We start from the raw sequence: 16,883 nt of genomic DNA on the forward strand, positions 1-16,883 counted from the left end.
ACCTACCAACTCATTTAATCCTCATATCAACTCGTGGTAGGAATCATTAGATTCTACAGAACCTATGTTTTTCAAAGATTTTTGAAAATACATTTTATTTCACAACCCAGTATACTCACACATGCAAGTGCATTATAATTGAAAGACAGTTTCCTTAAAAACAATTGTTATGTTTACTGAATGTGATACAAACTGTTATATTCCCTTTTCTTTTTACTCTTCCTATGTTACCCTCTTTTGAAAAATGCAGGCCACAACTTATTAAATGAGTCAAGATCCAAAGTTTGAAGAAAATGCTTATTTATTTATTTAATTTGAGCTAGAGTCTCACTTTGTTGCTCAGGCGGGAGTGACAGTCGGCTTCACTGCAGCCTCAACCTCCCAGGGTCAATCAATTATCCTGCCTCAGCCTTCCAAGTAGCTGGGACTACAAGTGTGTGCCACCATACCTGGCTAATTTTCCTATATTTTGCAGAGATAGGGTCTCACTATGTTACCCAGGCTGGTCTCAAACTCCCGAGCTTAAGTGATCCTCCTCCCTCAGCCTCCCAAAGTGCTGAGATTACAGGAGTGGGTCACTATGCTTGGCTAAAAAATATTTCTTTAAACTACTCTTCTAACTCACATCTCTGTTTTGAAAACTGTTATTGGTTTATGTATGTTAATCTTCCATCTACATACACCACTTGGTGTGGGAAAAAACTGTCAGATGATTTCCATCCAACTTATTTCTGGTCAGTAGATATTCATTGCTCTCCTTGTAGTTAATGTCTAAAGATGGTACCCTTGCCTTTGACACAAATCATTATGCTGTAACCTTAGGAATACCTTAATTCACTTATTCATTCATCCATCCATTCACTCAACAAATATTTCAGCACCTAATCTATGCCAGCCATTGTCTAAATCAGGAGTTGGCAAACTATGGCTGTCAAGCCCAATCCAGAGTGCCACCTGCTTCTATAAATACAATTATATTGGCTCAGCCATGCCCATTCATTTATGTGTTGTCTATGGCTGCTCTGGGGCTAGAACAGCACAGTTGAGTAGCTGCCACAGAGACCATGTGGCCCATGAAGCCCAAAATATTTCTTTTTTTCCTACCTGTCCTCAGGATAGTTCTATTTTTTTTCTACCTCAAAATATTTCTTAATGTGGTCTTTTATAGAAAAAGGTTGCAAACCTTGGTGTTAGATTCTAAAATACAATGGTATCTTAGACTGGTCTTTACTGTCCTAGAGGTTTAAATTGTCCTGCTTAATTTAAAAAGGTTTGAGGCTTTTTGCCTCCCTTGCGTTGCCTCAAAAAGCACCTGTTCCCAGTGAATGCTCAGCAGGCATTTGCTTCTACTAAAATTATCCAGTAGGTCTTGCAGCAGGTATTGGCAAGAAAGCAACATATCTAACAGGTAGAAAAGAGGCATGGTGGCTCACGCCTGTAATCCCAGCACTTTGGGAGGCCTAGGTGGGTGGATCACCTGAGGTCAGGAGTTTAAGACCAACCTGGTTAACATAGTCAAACCCTGTCTCTACTAAAAATACAAAAATTAGCCGGGCATGGTGGCACATGCCCATAGTCCCAGCTACTTGGGAGGCTGAGGCAGGAGAATGCCTTGAACCCTCAAGAAGGAGGTTACAGTGATCCGAGATCGTGCCATTGCACTCCAGCCTAGGCGACAGAGTGAGACTCTGTCTCAAAAAAAAAAAAAAGCTTATTCCTTTAACAATAGCAGATTTCATTTTATAGATGCCTATCCTTGTTGCCTATGAGAGTTCAGTAGTCAACTTTTTTTGAGTACCGATTGTGTGTCCCACCTTGTGGGTAAGACAAAAACGACATAGTTCTTTGGTATTTAGATTGAGGATAAGAAAAAAATGAGATAAATGCATTTTTATTGTAATCCTTACTACCTGTACTTCTGTTTGGGACCTTGGTGTGTACTTGGAAGTAATTTTAACTACTATAGAATCTCAAATGTTCGTGTACTGATACCTTTCACCTTCCTTTAGTCACTAATCACTCCCAAGAGTAATTGCTGTGTGCGTGAGTTTATAAGTTAATTGTATTTTGCATTCATTCATCAAACTTTTTACTTCTAGTGTCTCCTATGGGGCAGCACCATAGATGTATTAAAGAAAAGACTGGTCCTCCCAGTCTGGTGGGGAGACATAGAAGTGAACACACAATGATAATGCAGTGAATTGACAAAAGATGCTCAGTCTTTCCAGTAGCACAGAGGAGAGGTACTTAACTGGGTAAGATTTTTTGGATGAGGCAACACTGAGCTGACACTTGAAAGAGCTAACTGGACAAATAAGGAGTCATTGGATTTTCCAGAAAAGGGATCAGCATTTGTAAAGTCTAGAGGTGTTTGAAAACAGAGACTTTCAGGGGATAGTAGATATAAAAGCATTGGCCCATCATCAAAGGTATTTTGTGCTTTGGTTTTTAAAATTTTTAAAATGTATTCACTGTGTTCATCTGTTTGTATTGCTATAAAGGAATATCTGAGACTGGGTAATTTATAAAGGAGAGAGGTTTATTTTGGCTCACGGTTCTGCAGGCTGTGCAGGAAACATGGTTCTGGCAACTGCTTCTGGTGAGGGTCTCAGGAAGCTTACGGCCACGGTGGGAGGCAAAGTGTGAGCTGGTGTGTCACGTGGCAAGAGAGGAAGCAAGAGTGAGAGAAAGGATGTGCCTGACTCCCTTAAACAAACGGGTCTCATGTGAACTGTTAGAGTGAGAAGTCACTCATTACCTCTGCAACAAGCCGTTCATGAGGGATCTGCCCCCCATGACCCGAGCACCTGAGGTAGAAACATTGGAAGTCACGTATCAACATGAGATTTGGAGGAGTCAAAGCATCCAGACCATATCATTCACTTATTTACTTTTGTTTGTTTGTTTGTTTTTGAGACAGGGTCTTGCTCTGTCACCTAGGCTGGAGTGTAGTGACATAATCATAGCTCACTGTAACCTCAAACTCCTGGGCTCCAGTGATCCTCCCTCCTCAGCCTCCTGAGTAGCTAGGACTATAGGTGTGCAACACCATGCCCAGCTCATTAAAACATTTTTTTTTGGTTTAGATACCAGGTCTTGTTATATTGTTCAGGCTACTTATTTACGCACTCATTTATTTATTTATTATTAGTGGGAATAGGTTGTATGGAGCCATTTAGTCTTTTTTTTCTTTTTTTTTTTCCGAGACCAAGTCTCACTCTGTCGCCCAGGCTGGAGTGCAGTGCTGCGATCTTCGCTCGCTGCAACCTCTGCCTCCTGGGTTCAAGTGATTCTCCTGCCTCAGCCCCCTGAGTAGCTGTGATTGCAGGGGCCCGCCACCACATCTGGCTAATTTTTGTATTTCTAGTAGAGACAGGATTTCACCATGTTGGCCAGGCTGGTCTCGAACGCCTGACCTCAAGTGATCTGCCTGCCTCAGCCTCCCAAAGTGCTGGTATTACAGGAGTGAGCCATTGCGCTTGACCCACTTAAGCTTTTTAACCAATCTGGTCCACCGGTTGACTTGTGCACGTCCTTACCAGTCCTGAGTAGGACATCAAACTGCAACCTTGGTGTCTTGGGCAAGAAGCACCAACTGAATGATCTAGCCTAACCAGTCATACCCAAAAGTAATCTGTGTGGGAGAAGAGAGCAGCTGCTTTCAAGCCAATAAAATTCAAGGCAGGTAAGACGACTGGGTAGTTTGACACTGCTGTCTCCTTCTCCTGGTGAAAATGCTTACCCACTGTGGCTGCTCCCTTGGTGCTTCTACCTGGCACCTGACCTTTCAGTCTTCCTAATAAATCTGCCTGAGCTTCGTTGCCTCCTCAGGTGTCACGAGGGGAGTTTGTCTGGAGACCCTTTGGGAGCTGATGTCAAATGCTCAACAAATGTTCTGTTAAGTTAGTGCTGCAGTAGGCTGGAAAAGGAGAAGATTAAAGGAATAAAATATGCCCCGAACAGTTTTGGAGAACACTAGCCAGTGGGGACTCTGCTTTGTCATCTAAGGTGACCATATGGTTGGCTGATAAATGATAACAATTTTCTGTAACACGTGGGCTTTTAATTTTCCCAACAGTCTGGAGGAAAAATGTTAGATATGATGACAGGAGCAGTTTTTACCATGTCGTTAAGGGCCCCAAATGTAGTTTTTAGATCCCACAGACACTAAATCCAGCAATGCCACAAGAATGCCTGTGCAAACAGGATCTGTGTTGATGCAGGCTTTACCATTTTTTTTTATTTTTGATATATACAAAGAAAACTCACTTCATCTAGCTTAAACAAATAAGGTTATTTTGTTAGGAGGATACAAAGTATCTAGCAGAATCCAAGAGAGCAGGTGTTGCTGGGTCTCTCAAGGGACCTGCCACCAGGTTCCCACAGGGCATCAGCCACCAAGAAAGAAGCTCTCTCCCCCATCTTTCACTTCCTGTTTTTGGTCTGTGGATTCCCCTCATTTATTTGCTTTATTCTTCCCTCCATACAGCCTGCCTTTCTCTGCCTCTCCTCGGCTTCACATGCTCAGTTCCAGACCTGAGCAATGATTGGCTTACTCTTGGTCCCTGTTATAAATTTCCAGGGAAAATAATAGAACTGGCTTCATGTGGGTCAGGCCTCCACCTTGACCCATCAGCTGTGGCCCTGGGGAGGTAGGTAGGGTGGCCTAGAGCATCATGGCTTCAGAGAGGGACGCAATTCTGGGTGGGAGTTAATAATCTCAGAGGAGATTGTGGATGATACAGACACCCCCAAAATAGCCTCTGGGACCTCTCTGATCTATTACAGAGGTAGATTTCTGTTAGGGCACAATTGCTTTGCATTACAGGCTAGGAATTTACATGTAGGCCTGCAAGTCAGTGTTTCTGCTTTTTTGGAGGTTTACTTCATATCTTCTCTGGGTACTATTGAAGAGGTGAACACTGGGTATATAATACTGTTCTTATTACTGTGTTACAGCACGCAACTGAGAAGTTCTAAGAGGCGATTCTATCCAGGTTTAAATAAGGAGCTTTGCAGAGGTAGTATATCTCATGATCATATATTTGAGATGTCTGGCAGAACAAATGGGTGGGTTCTTGACTATCCCTAGTCCTTGAGTTTGGAGGCACTTCTCTGCTATCCTTCCAAGGCTCTCTGCTATTCACCCATGCCCTCTTATCAACTTTAGTGTCCACAAGTACCTGATAGGGACCTCACCCCACCTAAAGCAGGATTTTTGGATTCTTGCCTTGGTTTCTGCCCAGTGCTGTTCCCCATACTTGAGATTCTTTTAACTTCCTTCCATGTCTCTAACTCATACATATCATTTAAGGTCAAGTTCAAGAGACATGTCTACCATGTACCTTTCTTTAAGATGTCATGGTTCACTGGGCTTCCTTACTTTAGAACTCATTCAATAGTGATTCACTGAACAGTTATTTATACAGCAGAGTGCTGGCTGGTTATGTTAGTTCGCTAGGGCTGTTATAACAAAATACCACAGACTGGGTGGCTTAAAAAACAAAAATTGAGGCCAGGTGTGGTGGCTCACACCTGTAATCCCAGCACTTTGGGAGGCCACGGCAGAAGGATCACTTGAGGTCAGGAGTTTGAGACCAGCCTGGCTAACACGTTGAAACCCTGTCTCTACCAAAAATATAAAAAATTAGCTGGGTGTGGTGGTGTGCACCTGTAGTCCCAGCTACTCTGGAGGCTGAGGCAGGAGAATCACTTGAACCCGGGAGGTGGAGGTTGCAGTGAGCCGAGATTGTGCCACTGCGCTCCAGCCTGGGCAACAGAGTGAGATTCCGTCTCAAACCCCTCCCCACCAAAACAAAACAAAACAAAACAAACAAACCAAAAAATTGATTTCCTCACAGTTATGGAGGTTAGAAGTCCAAGATGAAAATGTCAGCAGGTTTGAATTCTTCGGAAGCCTCTCTCTTTGTTGTGCAGATAGCCTCCTTTTCACTGTCATTCTTCTGTGTGCACATATTACATACCTCGTGTCTCTTTGTGTGACCAATTTTCCTCTTCTTGTAAGGATACTAGTCTGATTGGCCTTATTTTAACTTAATCACCTCTTTAAAGGCTCTATCTCCAAATACCACCACATTCCAAAGTAGGGGGCATCTGGACATTAACGTATGAATTTTGGAGGGACACAATTCAGCCCCTAACATCAGTGGAGACACGGGTGAAGAAAACGTGCATCATCTTAGTGTTCCTGTAGTTTGACAGTGTGGTAGGGAACACAGGTATTAAGCAACCATTTACATGACTAGGCCATTAGTTACCATTGTGGGATGATGCAAGAAGTAGAATACACAATGCTGGAAAAAGTAGTCTGGGGAAGTGAGACTGAAAGTAATCTGAAGAAGTGAGATCTGAAAGAAGGTTGGATGGGAGCCAGCCAGCTGAAGAGAGAAAGAGAGAGAGTCAAATATTCCAGACAGGAAGATCAGCATTTTTGAATTCCGGGCAGTGGGAAAGAGCGTGGCTATCCAGGGAATTGAAAGAACCAGTGTAACAAGGAGTGAGTGATGGGAGCTGGCACCAGAAAGTCGAAAGGGCCAGATTACACAGGACCTTATTTACTGACATTCTCATTTCAGTGCTTACTATATCCTGTCTTGGACTGTTGTCAGAAAATCTTTTAGGGGGAGTGTTGGTGTGCACATTTTGCTTCTCCTTATGCTCCTCGAGGGAGAAGATCCTGTCTTCAACTCCTTTTGTATTCTCTCTCCACAGTATGCAACATAGGGCTGGACATATAGTAGGTTCTCAAGAAATAAATTAAGTGGATATAATGAGAAATGAGATGAATAGAAGCACTCATTTGTCTAAATTAGGGGCTGATGCGATCTTGTTGGGTGTGTTTCTCCTAGAAGCTCTGAAAGGTGAGGACTTTTGGTACTATAATGCCACCTAGTGATTCTTGTTATTACAACTACACAGGGGAGCAGGGTGGTGACTAGTCTTCTGTAATCCAGAAAATTGGAAATCAAACATTTTGTTTCATCAGCATAAACTGATTTGTCCAACCACCCATCCTTTCATCCATTCTTCCTTCTGTGTTGATGCCCCCTGCATCTCCTTCCTATGAGCTGAACATGTCACACGCCTTTCTACCTCCTTGTGGTTCTTTGATTGCTCATATTTGGGTCTTTTTGTCCTCCTATAAGTAAGGTCTCAGATATCAGTATCTAGATTCTCTGAGCTCCCATTGTGCTTTCTGTTAAAATGGCATATACTAAATGATACCATCATATTGCGTTAGAATTAACTGTAGATGTTCCCTTCTGTCTTTCCCCCAATACAGATTGTGAATGCAAAGGGCAGTGACTCTGCCATAGTCACCTTGGTGCTTCCTGTGGGCAGCCTTGTGCCTACCATGCAGTAAGTTCTTTAAAAAATTGTTTACTGGATTGAACTGCTGTCACCTATGCAGGCCACCTACTTATGAAATCTCTTTTAGGAGATCCCCTGGACATGGGAAGACACACAGCCCTGCACTTGACATCAGTGCAACATATGGGTGACTAGGGCCCTCTAGGTCTTTATTTTTGTTATATACTTTCAGAAATGTTATGGAGTTTCTCTGGATCATGGCAATCCCACAAACCGATGGTCCCAATGTGTAATCAGGTTTCCTGTGAACACACAAAGCAGCCTGAACTGGGTTGCCTGTCCCATTTCAAGCTCATTTCTATTAGCTTGGCTTACAGTGTGGTTCAGCCTGCCTCTCCAGTTCATCCACCACCTCTCCAGCAACCTCCATGCACATTATGACTCAGCCACATTTCCCTCTTTTTGTCCACCAGATATACAGTGTCAGGTCATGAATGAGATGTCACTGCACAGTTGCCAGTTTTCCTTGAATTAATTCATCAATCCAACACAGTTCTCATAAAGTTGACAAACTTACTCTAAAAATTATAAGGGAGGATAAAGGTTCATGGATAGACAAAGCAATCTTGACACAGAAGAATTTGGAATGGGGAACTTGCCCTTCAAGTGTGATGACTAACTAAAAACCCACAGTGATAAAACCTTGTGGTACTGACACATGAACAAACCAGAGAGCTCAGAACATACTCATGTCTATTTGGAAACTTCCCCAAACCAATTTGGAAAGAATGGATTGTTTGACATGGGTTGTTGGAAAATTTGCTCATCCCATGGAGAAAAATATAGTTAGATCCCTATCTCACACCATATGGGAAGGAGAACTCCAGATGGATTAGATAACTGAATGTAAAAAAGTAAAACTATGAAGCTAATAGATAGGAAAAAATGATGGGAGAATACCTTTATGACCTTGGGGTAAAGGAGGTCTAAATAATACCAAAAAACTGTGTAAAAAAATAGGGAAAAAAAGAGCTAAAGAGCCACAGTATCAAAGTTAAGGACTATTGTTCCCTTAAGGACATAAAGGCAGAGTTTCTAGTCTTCTAAAGCAGATTGATGTCCAGGCTTCTCAAAGATATCTGTAAATCAAAAGAAAAAGAAAAAAGATCAATAGAAAAATAGGCAAAGACACTGAAAAGGCAGTTCACAGAAGGGAATCGCAAGTAGCCTACGAATGTATGAAGAAATGGTCAAAAAATTCACTAGCAGTTAGAGAAGTGAAAATGAAAGCAAAAATTGTGCTTACACTACTTTCATCATATTGACAGAAATTAGAAAATTAGCTAATTAGATGAGTCAATATTTGCAAAGCACTTAGAATAGTATCTGACATTTACTAAACACTTTATGAGTGTTTAATAAAAAAGACCTACCACGTTCTGGAAGGGATGGATGGAAGTATTGGACGGAAACCCCACACTGGAGTGCAGCCTAGGGCAGTAACTCTGGTACACAATCTTAAAGTGCTTGCTAAGTACCCAGGGCTTGTACTAGGCTATTGGGCATCGTTGTGCTTTTGGAAAACTGTTCATCTGGCCAGATGAGTTTGAAAATATCACACCCTCTAGATAGTTACAGCCTTCTAGGTTCATGACTTGGCTGGGGTACAGAGATTTTGTGAGAATAAAAAGTGCACACCTTCCTCCAGTAGGGCACATGGCACGGGAAAGAGAGTAGAGACTGTTTTTCAGCCTCCATTGCCCCATGGCTGGATGTGTTTGTGCAGGACGCAGCTGCATAAGCAAATGTCCCTATGCATCCCTATAACTTTACCAATCTTACTCCTTGGCATATATTTCAGAGGAATTTGCACAGAGGTCCGTAAGGGACCACGGACAACGACGATCATGGCTGTATTTCTTGATGTATTGGAGAATTAGAGGCGGCCTTGTTACCTAACACCTGGGGAATGGAAGTGAAGTGTGGTAGATGCCCCTTATGAAACGCTGTGCAGTACTCAGAAGCAATGAACTAGGATATGCTTGCCAATCGCAACGAGGACAGATCCTTAAAAAGAATGTTGAGTGAAAAAAGTAGAAAATAAGATAATCTCCAAAGTCCAGTAGCATTATTTAAACATTTTAAAAAAATACACTGATAAAAATTTTGTACATTTCCCAAAAATACATATGGAAGCACAGTAGCATGAATGCCTATGGGGTTGAGGATAGGGGTTGGGAGTAGGGATGGGGATAAAGGGGGAAAATAAAACCAGAGAGGAGTCTTACACATTTCATGAATCAAGGAGTATAATTATTTCAACTATTTGTACCTGAAGTCCAGAAAGAGTGGAGGCAGAGGGGAGAGAAGAGGGCGAAGAAACGGTTTTGGGAGAGGGGTCCCAGAAGAGAGATTTTTGCGATGTGGCGCTACATACGTTTTTCCAGGATGCCTTAAGCTGTGCACCCTATTTTTCTCATCACTAATATTAGATTAAACACTTTGAAGACAGCGTCTGTGGTTTCTCTACTTCAGCTTTCCCTCCGTGTCTTGCACACAGTAGCTGTTTTACAAGGGTTGAACTGACTGGAAGTGAGATTATTCCTCTTTGTCTCAGAAGGCAGAGTGTAGCCGCCTGTCCTTCCCTCATCCGGAACCTTCTGGTCCACATTTCCTTCCAAGCGTTAGTCCTCGGCTCTCCATGCTTGGCTCCCTAGTGTCACCCACCGTTCTTTCTGGGTGGCCTCTTCCAATTCGCCCTCTTCTTTCTCCTGGGTGTCTCCATCTGCCCACACCGTGGGACTCCTCCCAGCCTCTCAGGGGCACCGCCCCCTCATTTCCTTGGCTCCGCCCAGTTGGGAGATATTTGCATATTTCTCTGAGGAACCCTGCCCAGGAGCCAGCCTCAGAAGCTCCTCCCCTTTCGAATTCCCGCTAGCGCCCCTAGAGGGCGTGTCGGTTGCCAGGCGACTGGACGACGCGCCGAGCGCGGGTTTCCGCTCGGGGCGGGCGATAGAGACAGCGCGTCGCGCCTTTAGCTTCTTTCCCAGACTCCGGCCCAGCTCCTGCGATCTCCACAGCAGCCTCTGAGGCCGCCCCCAGAGAGCATCAGGATGGCTGAGGTCAGGAGTCAGCGCCCCTCTGTCGCCTTTCCCTTGACCCCTCCCCATTGTCCCTCTCCTACTGACGATTGTCACAAACGGTGATTCCAATATTCCCCTCCATCAACATCTTATCCCCCTGCACCCTCACTCAGTCCCCCGCCTTTCTCCGTTGGCTCTGGCCCCTTTACCTCCTGTTTCTCCTTCATTTGTGGGGACACCCCACTATCCCCACTGTGGCATCGGCGCTATGCTAAGTGAGGCAGAAAATTAATGAATTCTAAAATCCACACGTGACATGCACCCAGCCCTAGATTTTTAGTCATGGAGTGATACCATAAGAGAGGCTCACACAGAAATATTGGAGATGTCTTATCTCACAGGGGAAACCTGGAAGAAAGCTTCACAGATGCCTGCTGTCATCCCAATCAATGGCCCTTGTCCACCTGTCACACCCTGATTCCTAACATATGATCACCTGCTGTCACACAGCTTCATTAAGGCTCTTCTGCCCATCACCTCTGCCCCGTGTGTTCATTGACTCCTGTGTTAACATCTCGTATCACCCCACCACTCCCCCATATTACAGTACACCCCATTTTCAGCCTCTCCAATGAGGGGTTATTTCTGCAACCTTTCAGTGACTCCCTGCCTGCCCCTTAGCCCCCTCATTTATAACCTCAAGAGCCTCCGGTCCCTGTCATTACTTGCCATTCACAGTTCCCATCCACTATGGCTCTACCCAAATCCTTCATGGTCCCATCAGAGCCCTTCCCCCATCACGCATCCCACGGTCTGTTCCAGCCAGGACCAGCTACATGATTTGCAAGGCCTGATGCAAAGTGAAAACACAAAGTCTCTTCAAAAATTACAAATAATTTTAAGACAGAACAGCAGAGCATTCAACCAAGAATGGGGCCTTTCTGAGCAAGGAGCCCTGTGCAACTGACCAGTTTTCATTCCCATGAAGCCAGCCCAAGCCCCATCTTCTTTCAGCACCATCATGCTCCACCCCCTCCCCATCCCATTCTAGTTACTCCCTTGCTTCCTCTGCACCATTCACATGCCCTCATCATTGCTTTTCCTCCGTCTCTAGTCTAGCTTTATAAATTCCATCTTCCTGTGGTCAACACCTCCTTCCTTTCCTTATCATACGATCTCTTTCATATCATCCATCTTCCTCACTCCTGGGCTCCATCACTCTCATCTCTCTCTGACATCCATGCTGCTGTGGCCACATCACTTCTCCCCATTACCCATAGTCATTTGTATCTCTTTCTTCCCATTTCCTTTCTTGTTCCTTCTAGTTCTTTATTGTCCCATTATTGCTTTTGAGTGTTTTCTCCTCTTTTCTCCCACTAGTCATCTTTGTTTATTTCATTCTTCATTCCCCATAGGGAAGCCCCAGCCTCCCAGAGGCACCGCCCCCTCATTTCCTTGGCTCTGCCCTATTCAGGATATATTTGCATATTTCTGTGAGGAACCCTGCCCAGGTGCCGGCCTCAGAAGCTGCTCCACTATTATGGATTAGTCATTTCCATTCCCTCTTTCTGTTACTCCTCTCATTTCTTCCTTTCTTCTACTTTTCTTCTTACTTGATCTCAGCCAACTTTCTCGATTCTGCTTTCACAATTCTCTATTTCCCCTGTGGCCTCATCTTATATTGCAGTTCTCTTTTCCTTTTTCCTTTTCCTTCTCCCCACTAATTGATATTCCCAGAATTTAGGACAGGACAGTGCCTGGCACATAGCAAATAATCAGTGAATAGGTGAAGAATAAAGAAATGCCACAGTTCCTTTCTGATCAGTTCATGTTGATTTCATCCTTCTGAAATAGATACCATTATATGCTATAACCGTGGAAATATCAACTGTTTATTGGCCAAAGCTAAGAGATTATTTTTCCTTTGCTTTTAATGACAATAGGAATAAATCTCTTTTGTTCCTAAAAGTTTCTTTAAAACTTTTCCTTCTTTGGTGTTTTTCCATTCCTGTGCTAAGTGCCAGGTAAACGGGTAAAACTTGGACTGCTAACAAATAATTAGGCTGTTGATCAAGTGTTGATGTTAATACCATTTACAGGGATGGAACCAAGAACACTGTAGTGATAAATTTTTGTGTGTGCTTATGTTTAGCATCAACAAGGGAGAAGAACAGAACAGCAGCAACACCATATTTCCTTAATATGGTTTTTCCTCCTTTGTGGAATTACTGCATTGCGGTCTTTGCAATAATCTGCTTTTAGTCAGGAAGAAAAACCTATGTGAATTTAAAATTAGTACTAAAGTTGTTATACAAAATGCTATAGATATGCTTGTGACTCTGCATTTATTTTAATTTACAAAGACTGTGTTTTGCTTGCATGTCATCGTTAGAGATTTAATTAATAGTACAAGTGTTTTTGAAAACCAAGAATATGTAGACGTTCTCCATATTGGGCAAGACAGGCTTGTCAAAATAGAAGGTAAACTAGACTCCTTAAAATCTTCAGGGTGAATTGAAATTTTACTTTATTATTGGGACTAGAGATTGTTTCAGTTGGTTTCTTTTAGCAAGAGAGTGTTGATGCCAAGGCCCTTTGTAGAGTAGAATATTAAAACATAATATTGCAAACGTAAGTAAGGCCTTGCAAGCCTTATGAGTCCTTTGCTCAAAAGTCTTGAGTGGTTCCCTGTGGCTTGCAGAATAATGCAATCCATATTCCTTTGAATGTAATTCAGTGTCTTCACTGTGTGTCCGTAACTCCCTAGCTAGTGTTTTGCTTCCTTCTCCCTGTCATACCTCTCATCCTTTTCTAAAATGTGCACAGACTTTTTTAAACTTTTATTTTAGGTTCAGCGATAAATGTGCAGGTTTGTTATATAGGTTAATTGAATGTCACAAGGGTTTGGTGTACAGATTATTTCATCACCCAAGTAATAAGCATAGTACCTGATAGGTAATTTTTCAGTTCTTTACCCCCTCCCACCTTCCACCCTCGAGTAGGCCCCAGTGTCTGTTCCCTTCTTTGTGTTCATGTGCACTCAGTGTTTAGCTCCCAGTTATAAGTGAGAACATGTGATATTTGGTATTCTGTTCCTGCATTAGTTAGGATAATGGCCTCTAGCTCGATCCATGTTGCTGCAAAGGACATGATCTCATTCTTTTTTATGGCTGAGTAGTATTCCATGGTGTATATGTACCACAGTTTTCCTTTTTTGTTTTGAGATGGAGTCTCACTCTGTTGCCCAGGCTGGAGTGTAGGGGTATGATCTTGGCTCACCGCCACCTCTGCCTCCCCGGTTCAAGCAATTCTGCCTCAGCCTCCCGAGTAGCTGGGATTACAGGTGCCCACCACCGCACCCAGGTAATTTTTGTATTTTTAGTACAGATGGGGTTTCACCATGTTGGCCAGGCTGGTCTTGAACTCCTGACCTCAGGCAATCCACCCGCCTCAGCCTCCCAAAGTGCTGGGATCACAGGTGTGAGCCACTGCGCCCGGCCCATGTACCACATTTTGTTTATCCAGTCTACTGTAGATGACATTTAAGTTGATTCTATGACTTTGCTATTGTGAATAGTGCTGTGTTGAGCATATGCATGCAGGTGTCTTTATGGTAGAATGATTTATATTCCTTTGGGTATATACCCAATAATGGAATTGCTGGGTCAGGTGGTAATTCTAAGTTCTTTGAGAAATTGCCACACTGCTTTCTACAACGGCTGAACTAATTTACATGCCCACCAGCAGAGTATGTTCCCTTTTCTCTACAACCTTGCCAGCATCTGTTATTTTTTTTACTTTTTAATGAAGCCATTCTGACTGGTGTAAGATGGTATCTCATTGTGGTTTTGATTTGCATTTCTCTAATGATTAGCGACGTTGAGCATTTTTTTCATATGCTGGTTGTCTGCGTGTATGTCTTCTTTTGAAAAGTGTCTGTTTATATCCTTTGTCCACTTTTTAATGGGGATGTTTGTTTTTTGCTTGTTATTTTATTTAAGTCCCCTATAGATTCAGAATATTAGACTATTAGACCTTTGTCGGATGCACAGTTTGCAAATGTTTTCTCCCATTCTGTAGGTTGTCTGTTTACTCTGTTGATAGTTTTTTTTTTTGTTTTTTTGTTTGTTTGTTTGTTTGTTTTGTTTTGCTGTGCAGAAGCTCTTTAGTTTAATTAAGTCCCATTTGTCAATTTTTGTTTTTGTTGCAATTGCTTTTAGCATCTTCATCATGAATCCTTGTCAGGGCCTATGTCCAGAATGGTATTTCCTAGGTCATCTTCCAGGATTTTTATAGTTTTAGGTTTTACATTTAAGTCTTTAATATGTCTTGAATTGATTTTTGTATATGGTGTAAGGAAGGAGTCCAGTTTCAATCTTCTGCATATGGCTAGCCTTTTATCCCAGCACCAGTTGTTGAATAGAGAATCCTTTTCCTGTTGCTTTTTTGTTGACTTTGTCAAGGATCAGATGGTTGTAGCTGTGCCACATTATTTCTGGACTCTATTCTGTTCCGTTCATCCCTCTTATTCTTTAGCCAACTTGGATACTTGCTTGGCCCTGAGATTTGCTCAAGCTTTGCCATCTGCTGGGAATGCCCCTTTTCTCCATATTCCCCTATGAAAATTCCACTCTTCCTTCTGGGCCTGCTCAAATGCCAATTCTTTTCTGAGATTTTTTTTTATTTTATTCTTGCTGCTGGGATTAATTCTCTTTCTGTGGGTTCGTAGAGAACTTTGAATACATTTTATGACAGGGATCAAATTCTATGCTTTCATTAACTGCATTCATACCCCACCAGCAATTAAGTATAAATTCCCTGTGGATAAGCTGCTTATTCCTCTTGTGGATAAGCTGTTTATTCCCAATCCATCACAGAATTTATGTATGGCAGATGTTCAAAAAATACTTGCTCAATGAATGAATAAATATATTAACCATACCCATTCTTCTTCATTATTATGTTGTAGCTAACAAGAAGTAGGTGGATTTGTTTGCTAGAGCAGCCATAACAAAGCACCACAAACTGGGTGGCTTACTCCAGTCTGAGCTTATCTTATTAAATTACTCTGTTCCAAATAAGGTCAGATTAGCAGGGTTAGGACTTCAAAATACCTTTTTGGGGGACACAATTCAACCCCTAAAAGTAGAGAAATAAGAATTCCGATATAACTCACTCTTAGGTTCTCATCTAAGTAATAGCCAGAATTGCTTGAATTATATCTATATGTCTGGGCTTATATTTTGAAATAATTTGTTGCCCATCTAACCATGGAAAGCAAATGTGGAAAAGTCCCATGAGTATTGCACAGGGGCATTTTAGGACACTGTGGGGCATGACCTAGCCTACATTTCTAAGGGATAAAAATGATGGAATCTCTTTTGGGAGACAAGTGCATACTTCAGGCGAGTTTCACTGTATATGTGATTTCATGATATCTATGCCAAGATCTTCCTATGTCTGGCCTCAACACACTGTGGCCACCCCCGCTGCCCTTTGCAGTCTTAGGGGCAATAAGAAGCAAGGCCCAATGAAAAGAGACCAGGGTTTGGAATAATCATAATGGCTCTGAAAATTCATTGAATCCCTACTATTTGCCAGGCATTTGGCTAAGTGTTTAACATCAGTGATCTCATTTAATCTAATCCTTAGCAACATCATGTGGTGGGAACTGCTATTATCCTAATGCATATATATTCTGCATATATATCCCAACGCATATATATATGTAATGTGTATAAATGTATAATGTGTATGTGTGTATATATGTGTATACATATATATACATATATACACACATATATGTATATACATATATACACACACATATATGTATATACATATATACATATATACACACACATATATGTATATACATATATACATATATACACACACATATGTATATACATATATACACACACATATGTATATACATATATACACACATATGTATATACATATACACATATATGTATATACATATATACACACATATATGTATATACATATATACACACATATATGTATATACATATATACACACATATATGTATATACATATATACACACATATATGTATATACATATATACACACATATATGTATATACATATATACACACATATATGTATACACACATATATACACACATATATGTATACACACATATATACACACATATATGTATATACACACATATATATACACACATATATGTATATACATATATATACACACATATATGTATATACATATATATACACACATATATGTATATACATATATATACACACATATATGTATATACATATATATACACACATATATGTATATACACATATATACACACATATATGTATATACACACATATATACACACATATATGTATATACACACATATATACACACATATATGTATATACACACATATATATATATATATATATATACACACACACACACAC

The 16,883-nt window shown here is 41.5% G+C and overlaps 1 protein-coding gene across 1 annotated transcript in view; it reads left to right on the plus strand.

Annotated features, from left to right (window-relative positions):
* The first annotated feature begins 9,632 nt into the window (after window positions 1-9,632).
* CFAP58 (cilia and flagella associated protein 58) overlaps window positions 9,633-16,883 on the plus strand; it is a 104,020-nt gene continuing 96,769 nt past the window's right edge. Inside the window, exon 1 of the mRNA XM_002821133.6 lies at window positions 9,633-10,454. Within this exon, the coding sequence (XP_002821179.2) occupies window positions 10,446-10,454 (9 nt within the window). The 5' untranslated portion in view covers window positions 9,633-10,445. The remainder of the gene's footprint in view (window positions 10,455-16,883) is intronic.

The sequence above is a fragment of the Pongo abelii genome, chromosome 8 (assembly GCF_028885655.2).
Source record: "Pongo abelii isolate AG06213 chromosome 8, NHGRI_mPonAbe1-v2.0_pri, whole genome shotgun sequence".
NCBI classification, from domain to species: domain Eukaryota; kingdom Metazoa; phylum Chordata; class Mammalia; order Primates; family Hominidae; genus Pongo; species Pongo abelii.